The sequence below is a fragment of the Manacus candei genome, unplaced genomic scaffold (assembly GCF_025592945.1).
Source record: "Manacus candei isolate 608988 ecotype Guabito, Panama unplaced genomic scaffold, ASM2559294v1 h1tg000026l, whole genome shotgun sequence".
Lineage (NCBI taxonomy): Eukaryota > Metazoa > Chordata > Aves > Passeriformes > Pipridae > Manacus > Manacus candei.
The window spans coordinates 5,064,249-5,092,026 of record NW_026138074.1 but is presented as its reverse complement, the minus strand read 5'-3'; the positions used below and the strand labels follow the sequence as shown (position 1 = coordinate 5,092,026).

Here is a 27,778-nt window from a genome sequence, read left to right as displayed (position 1 = left end):
GGAGGTTCAGGTTGGACATTAGGAGGAATTTCTTCACAGAAAGAGTGATTAGACATTGGAGTGGGCTGCCCAGGGAGACAGTGGAGTCCCTGTCCCAGTAGGTGTTTGAGGAAAGACTGGACTTCATGCCATGGTCTAGTTGACATGGCAGTGTTTAGTCATAGGTTGGACTTGATGACCTCAGAGGTCTTTTCCAACCTAATTGTGATTCTGTGCTATGGCACAGTGCCTGCGGGACTGCCTGTTTTGGCCGAGGGCTCCATTCAGCCTCGTCCTCCAAGGGAGCCCTCGTCCCCTCCGCAGACCCGGCACGGGGGGAATAGAACTACAGTTCCCGGCACGCCGCAGGGGCGGAGGGAGGCGCGGGCGAGCCCTGACGGCGGAGGCGGGAGCGGGGGGCGGTCGCCTCTCGGAGCTCCTCGGCGCGGCCGCTGGCGGGGCGCGGGCGGCATTACCATGGCCCTGTCTGCCGGCCCCCTCAAGGTCTGCATCGTGGGCTCGGGAAACTGGTGAGTGCGGCAGCCCCTGGGAGGGCGGACTCCTGGGCGGCCGCCTCGGCACGGCCTCCCCTGCGGCCGTGCCCGCCCGGGCCTTGCTGTCGCTTCCCGCCCGCAGCCGGAGGGTTTAACGCCGCGGCCGCGCGCCCCTCAGGGGTGGCGGCGCTGGGGGCTCCCGGTGCCCGGGGTGGGACGCGGTGTCGCCGGTCTGTGGCGGGCTCTGGGGCCGTGCGGGTGGGGCTCGTCCTGCCCCCGGGCTCCCTCGGAGTTTGGAGGGGAGGTGATGCTCTGATACGCTTGGAGGAAGAAGCGGCGGAATCGAGCTTGTAAAACACCCGTCTGTTCTGCGAAGAAGTTGGTTTAGGACATTTTTAACCTGGTTGTGTGCTTTGTCCAGTGTCAGGTGACGTAAACATTAAAGATGCTGAACATTATAGTTTATTTTGTTTTCTAACTACACGCTGCCTGTAGGGCTTCGCCAACAATCCCACTTGTCTACAAAAGTGTGATTCGGGATTTCCTACGTTCCTGTTTTCCACGCCAGTTCAAAGAAGAATTGCGAGACGCTAGGTTATTTGAAATGGCTTCTTTCTCTTTTTTTTTTTTTTTTTCCAAATTGATTATGCTAAGGCACACTGAGAGCTTGAGACAAGGTTTTATTGCTGCCTCTATTGCTAGTTTATAATTAGGCTTAAACTTGCTGCTGCGTCTAAGAAGGCAGTAGATTTACTTCAAATCGTTCTCCGAAAGGAGTATCGTGTTAATAGCCCTTTGTTTGGTTTCTTTACCTATTTCTTTGGCTTTTCTTATCTCTTTGGCTTCTTTAACCTATTTCTCTACCATTCCTGATCACAGTTTTTACACCGGGTCCTTATTTACAGTGAACAAGTTAAGTACAATGTGTTATGTCAATATAACTTCACAGTTTGTCACTTCAGTTCCTAATGCTAAGCACACATTATTTCTGATAACACTGGTTTTTGAGACCTTAAATCTAAACTCAGAGGAGTTCAGTGTAGAGCAAGGTGCTGCGTTTTATTGAACCAAACTTGCCAGTCTTTTTTTTGGGTGATCTTAGACTTGTTGCCCACCCCCTGCCCACTCTGTGCACTTGGCTTTTGCTGCTGTTAAAAATATCAGCAGCTGCCAAGTTGTGCTTTTCTTTGCGGAGGGAATGGCTGACATTTCAATGCAGCATGTCGTGCTTTCCTTGCCCTAGCTTGTAAGATGACCATGGAGGTACTGAGCATTGCAGCATATGTCAGAAGGAAATATGCAGTGAGACCTAGTCTTTTAGGAGTATTGTTGCTGTTGTTCCATATTTGAAACCTGGGGAAAAAAGTTTTACAGGAAGTTTGACTGCATTTATATTTGATTCACTGTGAAACACGCTTACAGAAGCAAAAGGATTTGCAGATATTGCCTACTAGCAATAACCACATGCACATGTATTTTGTTTTCACCTCATTGGATCAGCTTAATAGTAAGAAAAGCGCCTGCCTAATAGGATGAGTCAGTGGCAAAATGCCCATATCTCCTACGCTGAGAGAAAGAGAGAATGCTACTACCAGGCATCAGCTTTTTCCTTTCTTTTGAGGATAAATGTATTCCAATAACTTGTAGCTTATTTCATATTTGATGGTGAGGGGTTTTGCATCAGGAAAGCAGAAATCAAAGTAACCAAAATTGGAAACAGTAATTCTTGGAAAGATGGGTGGTTTCTTCCTCGAAGTCCATGGGGTGACAGGCACAAAACCCTGACTACAGACCACTGTGATTCAATAATGTATGCAACCACTGAACTAAATCGGACTTAATTTTGATTGTATACCTGTGTGTTTGCAAGTGTCTTTTTGAACTGGGGCCTGTGGTCCTAAAGTGGAAGCATTTAATGCTTAAAAGTAGGTAACTAGAGAGAAATGGAAGTATTTATAAACATCTGATCATTGATATTTGGAGATTACATATTTTTGAAGCCTGAATTACAGGAGTGTGTGACTGGTGGTGCCTAAACTGTAAGCATGTAATTAGTCGATCTAAGTGTGGTTTGGCATCCCTAGTTGTTTGGAGACTGTGGGTTTTGGGGGTTCTCTGTGAGATGATTGTGTTGGACAAGTGCCAGTAACTGTATGGAAGTCTTTGCCTTCTCACAGCCCTTTGACCTATATCTGAGATGAAAAAAAAAAAACCTAAAGGAGCTTGGCAGGACAGTAACCATTTAGAAGGGTTGAGCCAGTCACCTTGGATGATAAACTACTTCCAGTCAGACTTGTTTGGTCAGTTTGCTAGAGAAAGGTCACCTTAACAATGAAGTCGACTTGGCAGGGGTCACTCGACACCTGATGGAAGATCATGGGACAGGACAGATGGCTCACGAGGCACAGAAGAGCAGCATGTTTGCTGGCCTTGCCCTTTTAGGGTTGCTCAGCTGGTGGATAAGTGATTATGTTAGGATCTTTTTAATAGGGGATAAAGTAGATTCTTCAGTGTCTGTTGAGTACACCTTGGGAATGTGCCTTGGAGCCTTGGGATTCAAGGACAGTGCTCACTGCAAGAGCTGCTTGGGTCACATACTGTAGCCTGCTCATCTGATAATACTTCCAGGGCAGGTTAATGAGGTGTGCACAGTCAGAATTTATCCTTCTCTGCTTTGTTAGAACCAGTTGTTAATTAACCTGATTGCCCAACTTGAACAGAAACTGTAGATTTTAGGAAGAGGTGGGAAGTTGCCGAACAGAGGGATTCCTACAGCTAGGAACTTTCTGTAGAAAAATTGGAGGAAAAATATAACTGAGATGATTTTTCAGGGACAGTGGTAGAGCTAGAGTTAATAATATAATTTGCACTTGCATATTGTGACCTCCACTGCTGCTGCTGTTAGGGCAACTTCAGGAGTTTGTGGGTTTCGTGCTTTACTTTTAAAGCGATAAGCGGAAAGCAGACCAACTGTGAAATGGTCCTAAAACAGTGGCTGCAGTATAATGGAAATGGGGAACCAGAGAAACCAGTCAGGAGAATCTTCTTGAATTTAGAAACTAAGACTAGGCAAATCTTCACTTTTTAATACGGCATTCAAAGGCTGAAAAAAAAAGGCAGCTAAGGCGTTTAAGTGTTAAATAGTAATGGAATTAATGTCTCACTCAAGTAGTACACACTGCCAGATTTTATGCTGGCAGACTGAAAATCCCAATTGGAGAGTTGCTGAATCAGTTATTTCTGTCTTGCTCTGTCACCAGCAAGCACAGAAAATGTGTAGAGAAGTTCAAAATTGAAGGCAATGGATTTGCCAGGATCCAGACTTCGTATATAAATCTGTAGTAGTAAATGTGCTTTTGTTCAAGGAACTCAAAGCACTGTCTGAGGAACACATACCTGTGTGATGTTTACTGTGATTCATGCTGTTTGTATGGATCTGAAATTTGGGGTTTTTGCTGGTGAGCTGTATGGCATTGAAGCGGAAACCACACTGTGTGTGTGCAGATACAGAATATGAGCCTGATAAGAGATGGCTAACAACTGTGCCTTCTATATCACTTCCTGAACCCAGGGGAGTTTTCAGTGTGTGAAGTGCCATTAGAGAAGTAAATTCCATTCTTTTAAGACATACAGTTTTATGGTTTAACTGAAAAAGGTCTACTTAGGATACTATAATTTTTCTCTGCCACTGCCTATAATGTGACCTTAACCCTGTGATAGCACACATCTTTAATGCAGTGCAGTGAGTTGTGCCATATTAAAAGCTCTTGATTCTTTTTAAATTTTTCTTGTGTCTGCTTAGTAGATTATTGGTAATTCTGAGGCTGCCTCCTTATCCTGGGAAAGGAAGTTAGTTCACAGGTTTCATAAAATTGCATCTTTCTCTTCCATATAGTGTTGGTGCTAGGAATGAAAGGGAAGGTTGTGTTTGTTTCTCCTCTTGTAATTCTGATTAATTTCATTATTGCTTAAAGATTTGAGAAGTAAAATTGATCACCATCCTACAGGTTCCACTGTGTGCTGTTCTTGGGGAGAATAAAAGGCTAACAGTAATGGGATTGTCTGCCTGCAAATTCAGAGGATGCTGTTGCAATAGTTAAATTCTGTGAGGTTGGCTGCATAACCATAAAGCTTATAACTTCTGCAATATATGAATGCTTGTTTTGGCTTTCAGTGCCTATCAGTGTTGTACAACAATTGATGGGTCAGTCGTCTTAGCAAAGAAGCTTCCCATCTCTTAAGGTGAAAATGATCCATTTTGAAAAATTTAGTATGTCCCTTTTACCTCTGCTTTGAGGATATAATCAGTTCGATTTTGGGGAAATTCAGTAACCTAAACTCCCACTGGATAGCCAATAAGCAGAAAAAGTAAATAAGGATGTTTTTAGTAAATGCTTTAGTCCAACCTACTGTAGATACATTTGAGAGGAAGCAGCCAGTGTGAATGACTGGTCTATTTTCCATTTGTTTTACATTATCTGCATGGTAAGTGGTCAAACAGTGTGTGCATTTCTGATTATTTTAAAGACAATCTCTTTTTTTCTATAGCAAAATCATAATTTTTTAAAGACTATTTTTGCTTTCTTTCCTGCAGGGGTTCTGCAGTTGCCAAAATAGTAGGCAATAATGTAAAAAAATTGCAGAAGTTTGCTTCCACAGTGAAGATGTGGGTCTTCGAAGAGAATATTAATGGGAGAAAACTGTCAGATATCATAAATAAAGAACATGAAAATGTAAAGTATCTCCCTGGACACAAGCTGCCAGATAATGTGGTAAGGCTCAGAAGCTAAACTGTAGTTATGGAGCAAAGGGAATATTGCTTGTGCTGTGAGTGGAGGTAAAAATTGTTTTGTTAACACCTTTAGGGTTTATAATATTTCAGACTATATGCTATTTTACTGATGACTTCAGAGATTTGACTCAGTAAAATTATGTAACTATGCAATTAAGTAAATCCAGTGCACTCTACTCTCTCTCTTTTTTTTTGGTCTCACTATTGTTTTTATGTTACTTCAGCTTCTGTATAAAGAAGCGAATGTGAAAACAAGGGCAAAAGTAACAGCTTTGACCATACCCATTAAAAATATTTGGCCTCAACTTTGGAAAAGAGCTGGCTGGTCAGTGAGAACTGATGTCAGGTATCCTGAAACTCTTTAAAAGTATCGATGAGAATCAGTGTTTCTCAAGCAAACTTCAAGGTGTTTGCAGGTTTTTTGGTTCTCAGTTGTGTTTCAGCCATGTGCAGTCAGATCAGCATGTTAGATGTAGTGTTACCAGGGCAGAAAGTGGGACTCCACATGTATTCTCTGTTGGTGTAACCTGATAGTGGGTGAGCAGGTGGTGACTCCTGCCCCAACAACATTACAGGAAGAGGCTGCAGCAGCTGACAATTCGGTAGAGCTTTTGGGCAGGAAAAAACGTGACTTGCTGTGCATTGTGGTTTTCTCTTTAATGATAATGCTGAAATCCCATTTCCCCAGCCTTCAGCACCTGTGGTGTTTCTGCTGTCCACTGCCTGCCTATTCAGATTTGTTCTTTATAAATAGGTGGAGGTTATTGCTACGTTTTAAACCTGAGTGTTGTTTTAGGTGGTCATCAAGTGTTAGGTAAAGTGAAGTTGCCAAGTGGCTTCAAAATTGGTCACCTTCTTAAAGGGTAAACAAAATCCAAGGGTACACAGAAAGGGAATATAAACTGGTAAGTGTAAGAGGCCTGAAGAAGAAATTTGAGTGTATAAGGAACTAAGGAAAGAAACTACTTTTCTACATGCGGTAATTTATCAAAAACTGGGATTATTTTGTCAAAGAGAAGGCAACTTTTTATTTTATATTTTATTACTAAAAGTACTTGTTTGAATGTTACAAAACATTTTGAATTTTTGTGGCACTAACCATACTGGTGTCTGTGAAGATGCTCTTTCTATGATATAAAATAGCTTATTTGAGAGCTTAAATTCTTTTGCTTGTCTGGGAAGTTTGTTGCTGCTTAATTTCAGTGATGAAATGCAGTAGTTTGTAGCATTCTGTATAAGACCAAACTGCTTTTACTTTATCAGATACCACTTGTATCTAGTGTTAATTTTAAGAAGTTATGTGGCCTTTCTCTCCCATAACTCCACAGGTTGCTATCCCAAACCTTAATGACGCTGTAGAGGATGCAGACTTGCTGTTTTTTGTCATTCCTCATCAGTTCATTCATAAAGTCTGCGATGAAATGACAGGACGAGTACCCAAGAAAGCGCTCGGCATCACTCTTATAAAGGTATGATAAATACCATGTGTTAGTAACTAAGAATGTGTCAGGGAACCTTCTAAAACAAGATGGCTTGATATTTTGATATGAAAAGTCTCTGTGCATTATTCACTTGATTGTTCCCTTAAACCTTTCTAGGTGTAAGATTAGAATTTGTCTTGGTCATTAGTGGATTTTTACGCAGGTTTTATTTTAGGTTAATGCTTGCAGGAAGAGGAAAATGAGGCTGGTAACAAGACTTTTAGAAAGAAAGAGGGGAGTCAATATGTTTTGCACCACTAAGCTTTTCAGTCTTCTATTTGTTGTTTCCAAAAACATCATTAGATGAAGAACAGAGCACAAGCATAATGCTTTGATTGTTAATGCACATCCCACATGCTGAGTTGATGATTTTAAGAACTGCTGAGAGAATTTCATGTGACTGAGAGGATAGTGCTCTTGTTCATGTCAAATATGATGTTGCAACAAGAGTGTCTGTTCAGCATTACCTGAAAAGACAGTTTAAGCACAGGAAATAGGAGGGGGCAGAGGTGCAGGAAGTGTTTTCACTGGAGTATTTGTAATTTTGCTGGCAGGAAAATTTTAAAATGTGGATTAGCTTATTTTTGTGGTTGTTTTTTGGGTAAGTGGGCTTTTTCCCCCCCTGTGTGTTTAGCTGCAAATAATAAGCCATTCCCACAAGGTTTGGAAGATTCTGGTTTATTGTTGCTTTGTTGAGAGTAGGCCATTTTCTCAGCACACATTCCCTTGTTTACTGTCATTTCTGGAAAATGATACATATATGGATCTGTGCTCAAAAAGAACAACAAACCCCTATCACCGCTTTCTGCAAGCTTGTCTCTTTAGTTTGTCTAACTAAGCCCATCAAATCTGTATTGTTTTGTCAGTGTTGACCTGATATATTGCTGAGATGTATGAAAAAGTAATGCAGCCCGAGTGCTCTTGCTGCACTTTGTAGTAAAACTCTTCATATCGTGGAGGAGTAAAATAAGGCACTGTTAAAATATTTGAATGCATAGCTCAAGATAAATATTCTCTTTTAATTTGCTAATTGTGATTTTTGTTCTCTTGTCTTTAGTGATAGGACTAACTAATGAATGGGTGGAGTAAATGAGGATTTATGTCAGCATACCTGAAGTCAGGGTCCCGGGCCCATATTCCCTTGGAATTACTGTTCTGGTTATCAGCGCTCTAATGGAATGTTGATTAATGGCTATGTTTAAAAAAATAAACGTGTGGGGAAATACTTATCTTTAAAGAAAAAAAAATCCCAAACAAACAAAAAGACCCCAACAAAACAAAAAGCCAGTGCTTAGTGTAATGGAAGTGAAATAGTGGCACCTGCCATGCAAAGCCAAGTTGGTTACTAGGCAGCTTCCCACTGTCACATTGCAACACTGCATCTGTAGGCAGCCTTTCCAAAGAAGGATTGCCCCTTAATATTTTGTGGGAGAATGCAAAGTACATGTCAGTCTTTATGAAAAGCCGTAACTGTGCATCATTAAAAGTATCATTTGAAAAGAAATGGTAGAGATTTAACACAACAACGAAACTAAGCAATAGAGGCAGGAATGCATTCTTTCCCCTACTTTTGCATCTTCTTTATGCAGGCTGTTTTCATCAATGTCATATTTTTACGTCTTATGCTCAATGCTAGTGCTGTTAAAGTGGCTTGTGTTAACTTTGGCAGTTAAAAGTGCAGTTCCGCTCTGAAAAATACCGTTAGTGGGACATCTTGTTTCTGTGCTTTCTAAATTGTTTGACAGCTTAGCGCTGTGTCATCTTTTAGTCTTTTTTCTGGTTTGGGTTTTTTTTTTTTTTTTTGGACAGACTAATCTTCAAGCAGAGCCTAACGTCTGATAATAAAACTAGTCTTTGGGAGATAATGACATTTCTCTGCTGGGTAATACACATTTCCATTGAAACATTTGCATCTGTGTTGCTTTACATAAGTTCCGTGTCTATGAAAAAGTAACAAATCACTGTGTGGGTGTGGGGGGAGGAACCTTATACAACTTGCATCAAGTGGTACAGCAGTGAGCACAGGAAGCAGGTTAGGTGAAAGTAATTCAAAAAACTCTTCAGGCAACCTCAACATGAGTCTCATTTTCATTTACCTATTATAGGCCCTAGGGATTGCTCTGACAGGTGTGTTAGGATGGAAATGATACGGTCGCAGAACTGGGCTTGCATTGCCTGGGGACTATTGTTGCCCAGTGAAAATTCCCATGTTAGAGCCTTGTTTTTTTGGGGGAGGAAGAGATGTTTGGTTTTTGTCCTGTCATCTATCATTCAGGATTGGATTTGACTCTACAAGAAACAGGTATAGCTCTCCTTGACTTTGTCAGAAAGTACATCAGTTTCATAGTGGAGCAGAATTTGGCACCTAAGCCTTTCTGATCGCCTTTTTTTTCATGAATAATTGTGATGTAGGTATTCACATTTTTGGAGTTGTTCCCAATACGTGTGCTTAGGGAGAGGGGCCTTACAGTTATTTTGTGGGGACATCTTTGACACTATGAGGGGAAAAATACAACATATATATGTGTACTTACTTTCAGATTGTTTCTATATGGCTCATTAAAGGTGAGAAAACAGATCTGTGCATTAAGTGATACAGATTGAAAAATAATGCAGGAATGCAAGCTTTATGTTAATTGGCAGGTTTTATGCAGGCATTTCTGCATGTCTCTTGATTGCACCGTGTTATTTGAGGAACAGCACCTCTGATCTGTGGAAATGCAAATTACTGCCTGTCTGAAATGTCACCACTGGCAGCCTACAAGTGTATGTGTGTATATGTATATCTGGAATTAGTAGAGGATCATGCTTTTTGCCTCTAAGTCGTAATTAAACATTACCAATCCCCAAAAATATCAAATCCGCAACAATAAAAAATAGTACTGCACAAGAGGTGGTATACTGTGGGAAAGAATGACCATTTTAATAGCCTGTCTGCCATACTCCTGTTTAAAAACTCAAAAGTATTCTGCATTTAGCAGGCTGGGAGGGAAGGTTTTATGAGAAGAAAATGGTCTCAGAGTTCTTGGTTCAGACAATTCAGGGTACCAGACTCTTTTCCATTGCAGCTTTAATCTGTGGGGTGATCTTTTCTAAGATCCTCTTGCTACCATTTTTTTCACACTTTGTGAAGAGTGCATTACAAATATAGATTATAAATATCCTTAGAAGTTAAATTATTCTCGGTTGTTTAGCTCACTACCCATCTGTGAATGGCTGTTCCATTTGTAGTAGTACTCAAAATTATTAACCAGGGTTTAAGCTAGTAGGGAATGAGCATGAGGGAATCTGCCTCTGAGACTTCAGTTCAGATGCCTCTTCACAAAACAAGTTTTTCAGATGCCATTTTGTGAGTTTTGGTGCAATTTCAAGTCCAAATGCAAGCCTGATTCATAATGGATGGATTGGTTATGCTTCACAGATTTTATTAAGAATACACTGATAATAAGTAGCTGAGATTCTGAAGTAACAAAGTTGAATATTCAGCACTTCTTAGAATCAGGTCCTTGAGCATGGAATAAAAACTGTTATCATCATCTAGAGCTCACTCCTTATTCTTAAGGTGCTACCTCCTCTGATTCTGAGGTCACAATAGCAGAAGTTTCCCTGGTAGTACATCTGTCATCTTTAGTCTCTCTCTGATTAGGCCTCGTCTCACTTCTCACCTGTTGACAAGACTAATTGTGTGCTTACTTCTCTGTTCTGCCTAATGAATGACTTTTTAGTAATTCCTTTTAATGTTGGCTGCAGGGAATAGATGAAGGCCCTGGGGGACTCAGACTGATCTCTGACATTATTCGAGAGAAGATGGGAATAGACATCAGTGTGCTGATGGGAGCTAACCTTGCCAATGAGGTGGCAGCAGACAAATTCTGTGAAACCACAATAGGTACTGTTGCAAGTTGTAAGAATGTTTAACACGTGCTCCTGTCCTCACAGTTGCACACCAAATAGCTCAAATTTCACCGTTTTCCACATTAGCTGACTATTATCAGAAGCTGTTGATTGAATTTTGTAAAATGTTTACACTTACAAAAGTACTAGGACAATAGTGCAAATAGAGGGGAGAGAAGAGCACAATTTTAATCATTCTCACTAGGGTTGTGACCATAGCATGTGAAATACAAGCGTGCTTTTTATCACCCTCCACAGAGCAAACTGCTTGATTTTATTACTGTGTTTAAGATTTTCTTGGTCTGCACAGCTTTATATGGATAAATGATTATATATTCTGTACTCCAACTCAGATGTTATGGTCACAGATGGTACCTTTATGCATGTTTGTTTTGGTTTGATTTTTTCATTTGTTTTTTAAAGTGTCAATGTCTTGTTTTAATTTCTCAAAACACTTTTTTTGCCCAAAAGCTGGAAATTGTTTTAGTTCCATGTTGATGTCTGCACACCTTTGCAGCATGAAGATGTGCCTAGTCTTGAATTTTACTGTTTCTAGATAGGCATATATGTGTGTGTGTGTGTACATACAGGTACTCACATAGTAGCACAGAGTTCATGTTATTTTTTTTTTCAGTGTTAATTTTTACAGTTTTGTGCATTGTTAACTTTGTAACATCTCATTCACAGCTTTTGCATTGAACTTAATTTTGAATGGTTGAATTACCTCTTAGTGTTTAGAAACAGTTGTGAGTGGCAGCATGCTCAATTAATAAAACATCCTTGACATGCATTTATGAGTAGGTGTTTTTCTGGAATACAGGCTTTAAAATAATTGATAGAATTGCTCCTGCTATATTCTTAATTCACCTTTGTTTTTTTTATTAACTGTTTCTTTTAAAGGGAATGATCAAATAATGGAGAGTGTAAAGAGAATTCATGGAATTGTTATTTAGAATCTGTTGCTGAGCAGACAGTGAATTATGAAGAAGTCCAGAGTAACTCAGTGCAGAACTTTTAAGTGCAGTGTAGACACGTTCTTGGTCCCTTAGAACAGGAATGTGTTTAGGATGGAGCTAGAACAACATTATCTCTGCTTTTAAGTGTTTTGGCTTGTGCAGGAAAGCTAAATAACATATAAATAAATTATTCATTTTTTCAGCTTTCCTTTGTTTCTCTCAATAGGCAGCAAAATCTTGGAAAATGGCCTTCTTTTCAAAGAACTCCTGCAGACTCCAAACTTCCGAATAACTGTAGTAGATGATGCAGAGACAGTTGAGCTTTGTGGTGCTCTGAAGGTAAGATAACTGGCTGCAGATGGTACAGAGATGAAATAGTGATCCTTGTAGAAAAAAAGAGGGTATTTCCATTTAAGGAATTAAACTTATTGTGCTTTATAGAATACATAAAACTACAGTGTAACATTTCCAGAAGAACCAGATGGGAAATTAGGGAGCAGCATGTTCTGAGAGCTGCCTTTTAGACCCATGTCTCACCATCTCCCAAGTTCTCTTTCTACATCTTTCCCTTAGCAGTCATGAACAAGTATTGAAACCGTCTGACTGGTCGATGTATTGCTAAATCTGTTGTAGTTCCCTTTTTCTTTTTGCAACAGTGTGTTCACAAAAAGAAAGGGAAAAAGGAGTTGGCATTAATCTTTTGTGTCTGTTGACAAAACTGTTCCTCTCCTCATTGGCTTGAACAATGGGAGCATTCTTACGTTTCATGTTTTGTGGACATACACTGCATAAGGGCTGTGTGGATAACCACATACAGAAATGACCTGAATAGGAAAAACATTATTTCAGACAGTTAAGTCATTCAAAATTTTATTGTTAACAAAACTGATGCTGTCAGGAAGCAAAGGCTAACTTAAACATATTCTAATTGCTATTTCTTCAGGTTAATTTACAGGCTGTTTGTGAAGGAAAGGCATTAGTTTCTTGGCACTGTGGGCAACAATACCATAGTTGACATCATCTGATACCTATTATGAATAATTTTTTATGGATGCAATGGTTTAGTAGATAATTTGGGTTACTTTTTTATTTCTAATGTTTTGGATAATTATTTGCCTTGCTTTGTTTTTGCTGCTGAAATTTTGTGTAAACTGCATCATTCGTTTGCAAAGCTATCACACTAAGCAATGATGTCTTTAAGATAAGGAGGACTCCTGCTCAGCAGGAAGTAGATTGATAGCTATAACAGCATTTTTTTGGCATACTAGTTTTCTTGATAATTCTGTCTTGACAGCTGTCATGCTGGAAGTCCTGAGAAGGAGGAGGTTGTGGGTCTACACATTGTTGGAGTTGGGTGTTTTGGTACAATGTGCTTTGAAGTTACTGTATATATAACAATTTCTCGATTTGGCTCCACAGGCATTGCTTTTAAATGCTCTGGTGATGTGGGAGGTTAGCAGAAAAGAAATCCCTATGTAAAACCCTCTGAAATTAGTCAAAAAGTTTTACAGATTTATCATCCTTTCCAAACTGCTCAGCAGGATGTTTTCTGACTAGCCTAAATTCTTGTTGGATAGAGGAGTTCTGTCTCAGGAAATTTTTATTCCAGACAAATCTTTTGAAAGTGTGCTAGAGATGAGCCCATCAAACTAAGCAGGTAGTCAGCAGACACTCAAAACTCCATCATAAAGGTCCGAGTCAGGCAAAATGCAAAACTCAGATGTGAATAACATTTTTCTTAGATGTTGTATATACTTATTCTTAGGAGAATTGTTTGCTAAGGGTAACGACAAGAATGTTTCTTTTTTAATATTAATCTGAGTCCTTGTAATAAGAATGTGAAAAGTAAGCATCTTTTCATATGGTTATTTTTAGGGAAAAATCTCATGTAGCTTCAGTCAGTTACATTCAGACTGTTACATTCTTAAATATGGAAAGTTACTTCATGAAAAAATAGTAAAAGTTAACATTATTTAACTTGCTGGAAGGAGGAAACTCCTATTTCACAAGATGACAGTGTCATGTGTTGAGGTACAGGTATAAAAAGAGAGGTTTTACTCTCTTTTTGTAGCAGTGCCAATTCAGAATGCCAGTAATGTCACTGCAAACTACAGCTAGGAGGACAGAGGTAAGCAGGCAAACAGTCCAGACTGCCTTTTTGGATGTGGAAATAGTAAAAGCAACTCATGTATTGGTATTTAAAGCATGAGAAATAGTACCCTATGAAAAACAGTACATTCTCCCAGCTTCTCCATTTTTCTGTAAATACCAGCTTAGGAAAAGAAGACTTTTCTGGTATTACTGGCATAATGGACTAGAATGTTAAAAGCCTATACTTTACCTCACTTTTTATTACTGCAAGCCTTTCTAAACAGGGAAGATTTTCAATGTGGGTAGTTGCCTAAAGGTTGGGAAAAAATACAGAAGGGTAACAAAGAATGCTCTGAGCACAGCTTTCCCTTACAATGATAATTTTAGGTTTGAAATTTGTTTTTGAAGCCTGTTTGAATTCAGATTGTAATAATAGGCATTGTTGCTTGGTGGTTGTGAGAGGACATGCACCTGATTGTTATTTATATACATATATATGGAATATCCACTTCATTTCCTGTGCTTACATTTGTGACAATGGGCTGATGGAGATACAGTGAAGTATGGAAATCAGTGCAGTGAAACTGCAGTCTTGTGTCAGCTTGGAGACTGGCTGAATAGACAGTGGCAGTGACTTTACAAAATCTGATGATACTGAGGAGGAACAGCTGTTTACAGTGTCTTGTTTGCTGTTGAAACAGAAAGTGCTTGGCATGCTCTTCTCTGTGAGGACTTTTTTTCTTATGAAGACTGATGCATGTTTCCTGTTTGTTTGGTGACCTTTTTTAAGTGTTGAGGCCAGGAATTAACAAACTTCAAATATTGGATAGTTGTTTCAAGGTGTCCAGTTGGCTTTACAGGTGGCCTGGCTCAAGGCCATGCACAAGTTCATCTGCCTTTGCCAGAGGATGAATGGGCCTGCCTAGGAAGTGCTTAAAGTTTATGACACCACTGTAAGGGTGGTGTGTGCAGCTGTGCATACATATGGATGTGCTTCTGGTTGCTGAGGGATGTGATACTGCAGAGTAGCACAGACCCAAGGCTGTCACCTCTGAGGTGTCCTTACAGTCCTTACTGCCTGTGCCAGTGTAGGGTCTTACAGGCAGCACAGATGTGAGGCCAGACTGAGCTGGTGTGCAGTCATAGCAGTGTGCTCGAGAGGCAATGTAAACTCTGGTACCTGCACTCCTAGGGGTAAACTGTACCCAAATCACTTACCCACTGCAGCAGTGCTGGGGGTGAGTGTGAGAGAAGTGAGAACCTAACCTGTGGATGTGGCTCCAGCTGCCCTACGTTCAGGGATCTGGAGAGTTAAAAACCCTCAAGTGGCAGCAGCCAAAGACAAGACAGATGTGACAGTTCCTGTAGGAAGGAGAAGGAGCAGCAGCTGTTATTGTCTTTCGGGTTCCTTCAGGCCTGACTCTAAATCTTATGGCTCCAGTGTAGCCTTAAGTAAAGAAGAAGTATAGTGATGATTTATTGTTTACCAGGTTATGTAACCCAGCATTGTTACTTGCAAAGGTGGTCTTGCAAGGTGTGTTTAGGGCAGTCACTGTTGGGTAGTCAGTCTAGGTACCGTAGAATTCGATTATGATAATTTTTTCCTTTTTCCTGAGCTTAAGTAGAAATGAAATTCAAGTTTGCCAGGAGCGAGCAAACAGTTTATGCTTAACCTCTCTGACAGTCCTGATATTGTCTTTGATTTTTTGTGACTTCATTTGACCTCTCTCAACCATCATGTGAAGCAAGGAGCTTCTCCAAGTTCATGTGTTAGCAAAGGGAAAACAGGCTGTGCTGAGCTGTGATACTACTTCAAGGAAGGCTGGATGTCCCAGGTGAAATAACGTTTCTGCTTACTTCTCTTATTGATCCATTTAATTATGGAAATGTAACAGTTGCCTCAGAAATGGCTGCTGAAGCTGTCTTTGTGAGCTCTCCATAAACATTCTGTGAACTGGCAGTTTGATAGTTCTGAGCACTGACTAAGAGAACAATCTGTCAGCACAGTCTGCAGACTTGTTGTCCTTGTTTTCTTGGTCATCTGTTGACCTTGCATTTGTGACCTCTGGCATGTTTGCAGCAGGTCACGTGCAAGTAAAAGACACTTCTCATTTGTTCTGACACATACTGTGAGCACTGCCTGGCATCAGCATTTCTTTTCCAGAGCATAGCTTCACTATCCCAGTGACAAAGTAACTGAATCCACTCCTTGCTCATGTTCTGGAATAACTAGGACTAGGGCTAGCTTCAGCTTCTGGACCAGACCATCTAAAGACTCGCTTGTTAGGGCAAAGGTTTTAGTACCTTAAAACCATATGCAATATAAAAACACCCTGTGCATCTTGCTTACAGGATGCATGCTTTAATGTAAAAACCTGTTAATGCCAAGATAGGGGAAATGTGTTTGCTGAAGCGTGTAGTGGGTTTGAGAGCTCTGAATCCCTCAGGCCAAGAGGAACATTGTGTTGCTGTAATTTTGGGGTTACATTGTGGCAGTATTTTTGAACCTTTGAAACAACAGGTTTGTCTGTAGGCCCTTGCTTATTGTACTCTCAGACTCCCATGTGTGTAGGCAAATACTGTCAGTTTTTAAGCTCACGGAAACATCGACTCTCGCCACTTGCACAAATATACACCCATTGCATTTACAGGAATTCTTGTAACTTAACAAGGTGGTTTAATCCCAGCTGGCAACTTTGTATGTACCTTACAGCTGTTTTCTCACTAACCCCCTCCTAACTCATTGGGATGGGGAGGAGAGTCGAGGGGAAAAAAAAGTAAAATTCAAGGGTTGAAATAAGAACAGTTTAATTACTGAAATAAAGTAAAATATAATAACAATAACAACAATAGTAATAGTAATTGTAAGGAAAATGAGAGAGAGAAAACCCAAGAAAAACAAGCGATGCACACGACAATTACTCGCCACCCACCGTCCCTGAGCAGTGATTGATGGCTCCTGGCCGACTCCCCCCAGTTGATTTACTGGGTTGATATACTGGTTCTATGGTATGGAATATCCCTTTGGCCAGTTCAGATCAGCTGTCCTATGTTCCCCCTCAGCTTCCTGGGCACCTCCTCACTGGCAAGGCATGAGGCACTGAAAAGTCCTTGACTTAGAGCAAGCACTGCTCAGCAACAGCCAAAACCATCTGCAATGTTATTCTCATACTGGATTCAAAACACAGCACTGTACTAACTACTAAGAAGAAAATGAACTCTGTTCCTACTAAAGCCAGGACACCTCAGGTGTAGGCTTTGGCAGTGGCAGCGTTCTGGATCAACCATATGAGATACAGAAAGATGTTTTTGCCAGATCTTTACATGGTTCTGCCCCCTGCAGGGTGCTTTTCAGAGGATCACTATAGTGCTAGTGCCATTAGGCTCTTGTGTGTCAATTTGTCATTTGGTTATGCATCTTCCTGAAACAAACTCAGCTTACTGCCTACACCCAGAGATTTCAAGTACCAAACTGCCTGGTTTTGTCTTGTTTTGGTCTGAAGGATGACTCAGTCTTAAGTTTTGTGAGATTTTTGTTGTTGTTGTTTTGTTTGGAAAAGGAGAGGCTCAACTTTGAGTAAAGTGTAACTTTCAGTGTGGTATAATTAGTTCTCTCCAGTATATTAGACACAGGACAGTTGTCAGAGATTCTTCAAGGATTTAAATGAAACCAGATGGTAGACCTTGTGAATTCATAGTTGTGGCCTGAGGGTTGTGTAGACCAGGATATAAGTCTCCTAGTCATGGGTGTGTGTTCTAGAGCATAATCAGTTGTCTCGTTTCCTCATTATTTGCAAACTGCATTAAGCACATACAATGGGGACATTGTACAAACAAGAAGCTTAGTGTTTTAGAGTTGAACTCATAGCTTCCTTTGTTCCCTACACCATTTTCTCTGAAGTAACTAGTCTTGGTATGACTTGGTTAAAAGAGTATTTCTGTTGCTCCAAAGACAAATGTTGCAGAAGGTAGAAGTAGGCAACAAAATACCATGGGCCAAACTGTATTGTATATTATGATCAGGTAGGCTGCTTTAAAGTGGAGAGGAAAGTCAAGGAGACAAAGTTGGAGGGAATGGGAAACTTTAGTACTGGAGTGTTCAAGAAGTTTATGGAAAAAGCTCAGAGGTTGCTCAGATATGTTTTGCTTTTTTAGCTGAGTACTAAATACATGCAGACATCACATATGTAAAATGCATTTAAGTGGGTTATCCAGTCTGAAAACTTCTTAAATATCTGTTTGACTTCCTCTCGCTTTGCCACCAAATGAACAAATATTGGAGGTGGCTCTGCAAGAGGTGTCTGATGAAAACATACCTTCACTGAATCACCACAGCTAAGATTTAAGCCAAGGTGATCTAAAGTACCAGTTTTAAAAGCTGACTGTCTTTGGCTGCTTTGACTTTGATGTTGAGAGATCTGTCTGCAACTTTTAGGGTCACCTTTAGGCCTCAGCTCACTGCTCAAAAAGCAGTGACTCATCCTCTGACCTCATTTGATTCGAAGTCACCTAGCCATGACTGGCCACACAGCTCTGCAGCTGTCTGGCATTTGTGGTTCTTACAGTCCAAAAAACAAAACCAAACCAGCTGTTAATCAGTTGGTTGCTTTTATTAGCAACTTCTGACTGTTGCTCTTTCTTCATCAACAGTTAAAGTTGGTTTGGTTGATTTTATTTTTTCCCTGCATCAGGTGCTGCATTAGGTGCCATAATGTTCATTCTCCTGTGCTTTCTGTTGAGGTCACTGCTGCTGTTGCATGCAAAAAGATATTACTACATCCATTACTTTCTTGTTTGCTTTATCAATATGCCAGAACACCATCTTTTTGGGGGGGGTTGGTACAGTTTGTTGTGGGGTTTGGGTTTTTTTTGGTAGGGGGCAATGGAACCATGGCCAGTCTCTACTCTGACTCCCAGGCTAGAAAACAGTTTTTACTTCACTCAAATGTATCTCATCTAATTCTAATGTTCTTAAACCAAAGAAGAGGTCATATCACTGATTGTTCATGAAGAAACAGCACATTCTTTGTAGAATGCTCTCAGCAGGTCTAAGGAAAAAAACAAACACTTTTTTTACTAAGAAAGTTTATCCTGTGTCATGAACCTTCTGGGAATCCTTGATTAACTATTACTGTTATAGGACCTCTGCATACTTGAAAGGGCTGGATACTATTGACTTGGCTGAATTTGGTCCCTTAGGATGTCATAGAAGTCAGTGTTTCGTAGAGTTACTTAATCATAAAGAAAATCTGGATAAAAGAACTATGGAATGTAGGGGAATGTTTACCCCTACCTCAGGGCAGGAATAGCTCAATCTAGCTAAAACCTTGTTTGGGTGTAGCACAACCTGTTCTTAGATATAGTCAAAAATAATATCTGTACAACCTTGGGGGCAACTTGTGCCAGAGCTTTAACTGTGCTTTTATCCTTGGAAATACTTAGTAATGTAAGGCTTGCCATATTTTTTTTTTTTAAAGTTTTCCCATAGAGATCAAAATCTCCGAACCAAAATGACCCAAAACAACCTAGTCTTTCACTAGTAAAGTGTTTGCAGTTCTTAAAGACATCTGCACTCTGTCTTTTGGTGTCTTCTAGGATTCCATAAATGATAATTGACTCGTTTCCCATTTCTCCTCTCCTTAGAATGTAGTAGCAGTAGGAGCTGGGTTCTGTGATGGTCTTTGCTGCGGTGACAATACCAAAGCTGCCGTTATTCGCCTTGGCCTAATGGAGATGATCGCCTTTGCCAAAATATTTTGCAAAGGACAGGTGTCTACTGCCACTTTCCTGGAGAGCTGTGGCGTTGCTGATCTCATCACAACGTGTTACGGTGGCCGGAATCGACGTGTAGCAGAAGCAGTCGTTAAAACTGGAAAGGTACCTTATTCTCTGGGTGAAATCTGTGGTTGCATTCCTGGTTTGTTGGAGCAATAGTAGAGGTATCTGAGTCATGCTAGCTCTACTGAGTGAGTACCCTTCTCTTTCCTCTTGTTTTTTGAGTGTAGAATGAGTGTAAAGGTGTTGAAAAGGGCAGAGGTGGTTTAAAAAAAAAGCTCAAGACTTAAGATGTTGGGAGATGCAGATTTAAGAAGGAGAATATTGACAAACAAGAATATGGGAGAATATTATATATGCTCCACTAAGGTCACTTTTAAGAAAGAAAAAACCCTCAGTAACTTTTTTTTTTTTGTCTAGATGATCGATGTCAAGCTTCTGAAAATTTCATCTTAACTCTCCTTTTCTTTCTTTTCTTTTCCCCTCTGTTGATTAGTCTATTGAAGAATTAGAGAAAGAAATGTTGAATGGTCAGAAACTGCAAGGACCACTGACTTCTGCAGAAGTGTATCGCATCCTGAAGCAGAAAGGAATGCTGGAGAAGTAAGAACAGATAAAACAACTTCCACATACCCTCTTTTTATCTCCATAATTCTTTCTGCGTATTTGTTTTTGATATCTTCATAAATGTAATAGCCAAACATAAAATCACTACAATAAGAGCAGCTTAATTCCTAGTTAAAATCAGAGAGAGAAGTGAACAGACCCTCAAAATATCTACTGGTGTAGATAGAGCTATTAGTGGGACATTAAATTTGTGAATGCCCTTCTGTTTGCAGAATGTATTATTGCCTTCTGCTACTACAGAAAAGCACAGCAAGTGTGTTCTAACATGTGAAAAGAATAAAATGCATGAAAACAGAAGCAGAGATTCCTGAAGAGACTTGTGAAAAGGCTCTAGAGCTCATTTCATAGTAGGAAATTCATTACTTACCTCCAAGTAGAGGAGCTTTGTTATAAAGGATCTGTATAGGTTATCATCTGAATAGAGTGCCTGCTTCTACCACATGGATTTTAGCTTAGACATCACAGTTCTCTTTCGTAATGTGACTTCCAGTTTGCTGTAGGTTAACACCTGCCATCTGCTTCTGTAGGTCAGGGCTTTTTTGTGGTATGAAATCAAGCAGATTGTCCTGGCTTTGTTCATTTGTGTTTGAGTCAGAACATGTACGGTTCTTAGAGCCACACACACAGTTGTCTCCTTGTGAGATTAAGGGATGCATTTATCTGTTCCTGTTTGTAGAAGAGGCAAAATCAGGAAATAAATAACTACCAGTTAGAAGACCAAGCCTTGTTACTTCTTTTTCCAAAGCAGTTTTTAAAGTCTAGTTTTAATGAATCAGCTATATTAAATGATTAAATTTTTAATATTATCTTTGGATGTAAGGCACCTAAGTCTGTTCCCTCAGTGTACAGTAATTAAGCTAACTGTAGAAAAAGTGTAACTAAAATGTTTGCTTCATTCTTTGCTGTTTATGATTTCCTAAATGAGACAGGATGCTGTGTTTGAGGGGTTTTTAGGTTGCTTGTTTTATATCCTGTTCTACCTTACAACAAATAGAGTGCATTATAGAAGAGTTCAAGTTGTGTTTTTAATGAAAGACATGAAAACAGAGTGTTGCTAATTTCTTTCTGGGATGCCAACATATATGTGTCAGTTCTTCATAAAAGATCTCATTCAACAAGGCTTTTGAAAGCAACTTTCAATGTGTTTTTCAAAAACTACTTTAAAACACAAAACACAGTGAAGCAGCTACAGTTTCAAAGTGAAGAGGTAACAGTGTAGTAAGAATAAAATTTCATACTCTCTTCCTGCAAAAGGAGTCTCAACACTGCGCAGACATATACTAAAGTCAAAGTTCAGCAAAAGAGCCTTGGTAGCAGGGTTAATGCCTACTGATACTAGCAGTGCAATTACTTTCTTCATTTCAACAGTTATAGACCTCACCCTCTTGATGAGATGCATTTGGAGTTTACTGGCCCTGAGCCTGCAGTCAGCCTTGGTACTGGTTTCCCTGTGTGAAGTGGGGCAGACCTGTGCACAGCAATGTGCTCTGTGATAAGCAGCAGGACTTCAGTTGTGGTCTCTAGTAGTGGTGCTTCTTCACTGAGAAGTGACTGCCAGTACTGTATCTCAAGCTGTGGGAAGCTTGCTTTTGCTTCAGAAGGTTCACATATTTTGTGGCCGCCTCTCACATAGGCATAACAAATTTTATTGGTGCCTACATTTAATGGTAACAGCAAATTCAGCCCCTCTCCAGCCCAATATAACATAGGAAGTCAATGACAAGTGAGATTTGTTAAGAAGTGCATGAGTCTTTGTGTAAATTTTTTTTCCTGCAGATTTCCTAGTAAGGGTTTTGCAACCCAAGTAGTGTAGCCTTGGATTTGAGAGACCAGCTATGTGGCTATATGATAGGTTTCTTTCTACTGATGAAATAAAACCGAAAATCAAGTCAGTTGGATTGATCTGAAGTAGTTTTTACTATTGCTGCTATTTTTGTCTGTTCTCCACAAAAATAAATTAGAGGAAATGGACACGCATTTTGCAGTGGAACATTAAAATGTTTCAGGTGTAAATTAAATTCTACATTTTGAGTTAAGCACTTGTAAAAAAGCCATAAGCATGTCCATTCCCCCACTTTTTTCCCCAGTAATGGGGAAACGTTGCATTAAGCCAAGTACAAATCCTGTATGTGCCCCTGATAATGCAGTAGTCACCATGGTGTGATGGTACTCCTAGATGGTTCATGGCTTCCCTTGTGACCTCTGGCTCACTTTGAGGAGTCTAGTTCGGAGCGATGTGCTGACACCAGAGTTGCTGCAGTAACACGTGACAGCAGAGTGTATGGGCAAGCAGATGTGGTGCTCAGTACTGGCTGGGCTTCTGCTCAACACTGAAATGTGCATTACATAAAGGTTTAGAGTGACTGATGGGACAGCTTTCCTAAGGAGAAAGTCCTAGTCCAGATGTATTCTGAATCCCTCGGAAATTAACTATTTCACTGTCTCCAGTGCTCCTTATAAAAGGCCACACTGAAATGGTGTATGTATTTGAACAGGTAATTAATCCCTAAAATTCATCAGGCTTTGTATACAAATGGCACTTGTCTGGCTGTCACTGTCCAGGAAGTACAGAAAGCAAATACAAATTTCTGTAAAGTGTCTTTGCTGTAAGAAGCCTTCATATTATCAGAAAAACCTGAATAATTTGGGGATTGTTGGAAATGTGGCCAATTTAAAAAAAAAAAAAAAAAAAGAAAAAAGTAGATGGGAATTTATTGTTTCAAAATCCAGGTTTTATTTTGGGTTCTTATTAAAAACTTGACCTTCAATGTCTTCTTGGGTCTCTTTTTGTCATATTCTGTATTATCAAACTGTTGCTCAGAAGTAATACATAACCAATGTGCCAGTCATCCTTTTTTAACCATAGATGAGCACAGCTATAAGAACGGCCAATAAAGATATGAGTGGTTTTAATTTATTTTTTAGATCACTTAATGGTTTTGCCATACATAATGAATGTTGCAGGCTCCATTACAGCCAGCTGGGCTTCTGAGAGTGACTCATGTAGGTTCTGCATTTATCTAGTGCTTTTAGCCCAGTGTTATCACTTGACAAGTAGAAAAAAAAATTGTTTTTTTCCATCTCTCCTTTTTCCCCTCCCTCTTCTCACCCCATTTTATTTCCTTCATTTAAGAAAATGTTAAAGAATAAACTTACACTGCCTTTGCTTTTCCCACTCTGTTTCCTCAGGTTCCCGCTGTTCACGGCTGTGTATCAAATCTGCTATGAAGGGAGGCCTGTCGGAGAGATTATAACCTGCCTTCAAAGTCATCCAGAGCACGTAAAAAATCAGTCAGGCTGTTGAAATAATGCAGCTTTCTGCCTTTCGAATTTATGTCTGGGTTCAAGTGGATGTATCTATCATTAAGCTTCGTTCAAAGCCACTCACTAGGCAACAGTAACAACAGGAATGTCTCTGAAGAGGTATTGTTTTGTGTTATACAGCCTAGTTTGACACAGCATGCAGTGTTGGCTTGGTGATTGTCATTTTACTGGCTAAAATGCAACTGGTTTAAGATATGCAGTACAAAAGTTGCACTACATACCTGGTTTATATACACAAGTGTACTTTGAGTGTGTTCCTACACCATAAAATACAAGGTTTTGTTGTCTCTGGACACTGTGGGAAGAATCCCACTGGTTTTGATCAGAGACTGAATCAAGCCTGTTACCTTGAAATATTGGAAATGTTTCTATTAGAACTTGGTTTTATTTGTATATGCAGTTAAATTTTAACATTTTACATGCTTGTGATTTTATTAATTTAAGCAATGTTAGTGCAAAACAAGTGATAGCAGTTATTCAGGGGGCTACAGGGATATTTTAATGAAATCAAATGAAGAATATTTTGATTTTTGAAAGTTGTTAAAACCGTCAGGTTGTTTTGAAACCAATTTCTAGGTGAATTTAAAGGTTTTAATTACACTGTTTTAAAGGGAATATTCTAGAGGGGGATCATTACCTCCCCTTCTGTTTTTTAATCCTTGCATTTTTATATTTCTCAGTTTTTCCCTGACTGTTCCTGGGTGTTAGGCTCTTCTAGAATCCCATTCCCCAAAGCAAGCCAGAGATGCTGACCTGGGGGTTCTGAACCCTGGAGCCTGTGGTTCATTTTAGTGTTGTACCTGCAGTTGTTCTTCACTGGCATTTTTGGGAGGATGGGGAAGGATACTCTTGGGTATCCACTGCTCCGAATTGTTCTGCTGGGTTTCTAGCTAAGCTGCACAGTGTTGCACTCCACAGAACACTGCAAGGAATGCTAGAGGAATTCCGTGGTATGTCATGCTTGTGTAGTCAGAAGGGTTGTGTGCCAGTAGGATGACTGCATTCGTTTCAGTGCCTGCCAGTGACTGACACGTCAACTGGACTGAAGTCCTGATCCAGCCTCCCCAGTTCTGAAGTTACTCTTTCACTGGACAAAACTTCAATGGGTGCTGAAATCCTTTATGACCCATCTCCCAGAAAACTTCTCAAAGGCATCTGTCTCTTTTATTCCCCAGGTATCTCAACTCTTTTTCTTTTTCAGACACCTTTGCTGTATCAGGGAGGATAATTTGGGTTTTGGAAAATTTGTGATTTTATGAAGTTTAGGGGTGGGGTTTGCTTGGTTGGTCTTTTTTTTTTTACCTTTTAAGGTTGATGCAAGAGAAGATGGATTAAAAAAACCTGTTTTGCTTTTCTTGTGTACTAAAGTGTGGGGTTTTGTTTTTTTTTGGTGAAACATATGCTAGGTACATAAAGAGAGGACTCATTCTTCCAGCTGGTAGACAAGGGTTGACATCAGGATTTACAGAACAAGAGTGTCCATCTGCTCTGAATATCCAATCCTAACGTCTGGAGCAGTATCAGAACTGTTTTTCATTGTTTTCAGTGGCGTTTTTAGACCAGAAGTCATGAGCACAAACGCAATCAATTTTGTCATTCAAAACTTGCTAAAACACAGGAGGTGCCTGGGAATAATTGTTATACTTAGGTAGCCTGGATTACTCTGAACAAGGCAAGCATTAGGGCAGCTTTCTGTAGACAGGAAGATGCTTCAGCTCAGGGGTACCATTTTTGTGCTCCTATATTTTTTTGCATTAATTTTTGGGAGATCTCACGAATGTCCTCAGATATTCAGGGATGTCAAAAGTTCTTTTGCCTTACTTCTGATTTAGTGCTAAATATAACAGATGGCCTGAAGTTAAGTAATGTCAGATGTTTGTGGCAGTTGGGAACATCACTGGTAGAGCTGACTTGGAGCAAGCACTCTGCTTAGGCATTTAAGAGGAAGTTTTGAGGTTGGAAGCACTGTTGTACTAACGCACACATGGAGCATACACTCCTCATTACTGCATAACTTTCAGTGTGTTTTCTTATGCTTTGTTTTGTTTTGGGTTTTTTTAATACCAAATTGATTGGCTTTTCCTTTATATGTGTACATACACATTATATATAGAAACATTTTTTTACATGCAGTATATAGAACAGTAGCATTTTGTAAGATACATAAAGGGCTATATAAGCTAAATGTGGTAAATTAATATATATTTTTAAATTATTTCTTTATTGTTCCAATACTACTTCTACCACTGAAACCCCCAAATCTTAATTGTTCTTGTTCTGTACAGAAACCTATATTCTAAGGCAAATCCAGAGAAAAAGTTTTTATGGAATTCTTTCCTCCAGTCTGTTATGACATTCTTGGGTTTTTTCAGACAAAAAGTGAGGTTTCAGTAACTAAAATAGTTTATTTAAATTTCTATAGATAATTCACCATTTGCGTTTGCTCTTTAGTGCTTGAGAACACTCAACTTGGCACTGGGTATTTTCCCCCCACTAATACTTCCTGTTCATTAAAAAACTGTGATATGGTACTGGAACTGAATGATTAGAGTCCTGTTTTACAAACACTCTGTTTTGCCTAGTACTGGGATAGTCTTACTGAAAACATTAACCCCTGTGTAAGGGGTCATAAATTTGTAACTAATTCTTGGTTTACGAACATTAATTATTAAGGAAGGCATTATATTCTAATGATACTTACTCAGCTTGCCCTAGACATATGTACTGGTCTTGTTTAAGGATGTTGAATGTACACCTGTTTGAAGAGTACAAATAAACATTTTTGTCTTGGGAATCACTTTGGTTTCTGTTGTCTCATTTTACGTGGTTCGCGATTAATATTTTATTCACTTGATGGACTGTAGGTTTTTGTGGATATGGGATGTAATGATAGCAGATATGAGGCTACCGTGCAAGAATGTAAATTTTAAAAAGAGCTATTTGGCATTCAAATGTCACCATTTTGTTTCTGTCCATTAGGGATACAATTACAGTGCCTTTGACCTCTGAAAGCAGGTTCTTGTCTTCAGTTCCTTGAGATGCTGTGGGAGCCACTGGAGGGCACTGGTTGGCAAGTGACTGATTCTGCCTGCTCTGCAGTTACTTTTCTTCTCATTTATTTCTGAATTTCCTGAGGTTCCTATGTGGTTGCAGCTGTCCTACACTGTGTTCCTTGCATCTGGATATGGTTATAGTTGAGCACCAGGTGCACGTGTTGTAGATCCACTGGAATTGAGAGAAGGAGCTTGCTTTAAAATGCCCAACACCTCTGCCCACGGCCCTGGCTTGCCTGTCGTCATCTAAGACCCTCCTAGTACAGGGCAACAGCCACTACCTCAGCTCTTGGGCAATATGGTGGTCTGAGATCTTGGGTTCCTGTGTTGTGTATCCAGCAATGTTTGTTTCTGTTGTATGTTGGAGTTGAAAGACCTTGGGAAATAAGAAGAGTATATTGTGCTCAGTTTTGTCAGTTTGTACGTCGGTGAAAGGGGTGAGAGGTGTCACAAGTGTTTAATGAGGGAAAGGACGGTCTGCTACTTAGTGTGGGGCATCATACTGTAAAAGAAGTATGGGTTTTTTGGAGAACAGAATAATGCACTGTCTACTGAAAGCCTCAAAGCATTTCATAAAATGAGAGCAATGTCCTAGTTCCTCATTTACACATACAGATACTGAGACAAGTAAAGGTGCTTGCCCAGCAAATCTGTGACTGAATGCATTTTATTCCTAATTTTAAAACAGAGTTTCAGCCATTAGGTCATTTCATGAAATCAACTAGTAGAATAAATATGTAGGTATCGCAAACATACCATCCAAAAGGGCTTTAATTCTAATTAGTCTCAGTCAACAGGAAAGTAAAAACCATCACAAGAGAATTAGGATGAATACCTTTGTTTCATATTATCTTCTGAAGAGGTGGTGCTTTCTCACGAAATCAATGTGTACAGGCTGGGCATCTCTCATCCTCTGCCTGTAAATAGCAGCCAGGCTGTACAAGAAACGTGACAGATAAGGAGGCAATTTCCAATGGCCTGTGCTGATGATTCTTCATAATGTTCCCAACCTGGACTTCATTGTAAGGCTGAAGTCATATGAATGAAGTACACAGATTTCACAGCGGCTGGTTAATGCTGAAATAAAATACTGTCCTGGGACACATGGAACTTTATAGTACTAGAAAGTGTAAAACTATTTATCTTCTGGCTCTCTCCTGGCCGCGTGGAGTTTTCTCCTGTGATTTGCCATGAGCTGCTAGGAATCTGAGCTCTAAAAGGTAACACTTCTGTTTTGAATAATGGATGAGAAGATTATCTGCCTTCAATCCCAGCATGTGCAAAGGAGTGGTGTTTGGCATTCAGGTTGAAT

The 27,778-nt window shown here is 39.8% G+C and overlaps 1 protein-coding gene across 3 annotated transcripts; it reads left to right on the top strand.

Moving 5' to 3' along the window:
- Window positions 1-366: 366 nt before the first annotated feature.
- GPD1L (glycerol-3-phosphate dehydrogenase 1 like) lies at window positions 367-26,210 on the top strand. Of its 3 annotated transcripts, none has more exons than XM_051789045.1 (8): window positions 367-509; window positions 5,068-5,245; window positions 6,594-6,734; window positions 10,497-10,635; window positions 11,823-11,935; window positions 19,331-19,564; window positions 19,959-20,065; window positions 23,279-26,210. In XM_051789045.1, the coding sequence occupies exons 1-8, from the start codon at window positions 457-459 to the stop codon at window positions 23,391-23,393; spliced, it is 1,080 nt and encodes a 359-aa protein (XP_051645005.1). In that variant the 5' UTR covers window positions 367-456; the 3' UTR covers window positions 23,394-26,210. The 3 variants fall into 3 exon arrangements, with proteins under 3 accessions (XP_051645005.1, XP_051645007.1, XP_051645006.1); XM_051789047.1 differs by lacking the exon at window positions 367-509 and adding an exon at window positions 672-876; XM_051789046.1 differs by lacking the exon at window positions 367-509 and adding an exon at window positions 672-900.
- Window positions 26,211-27,778: the final 1,568 nt, after the last annotated feature.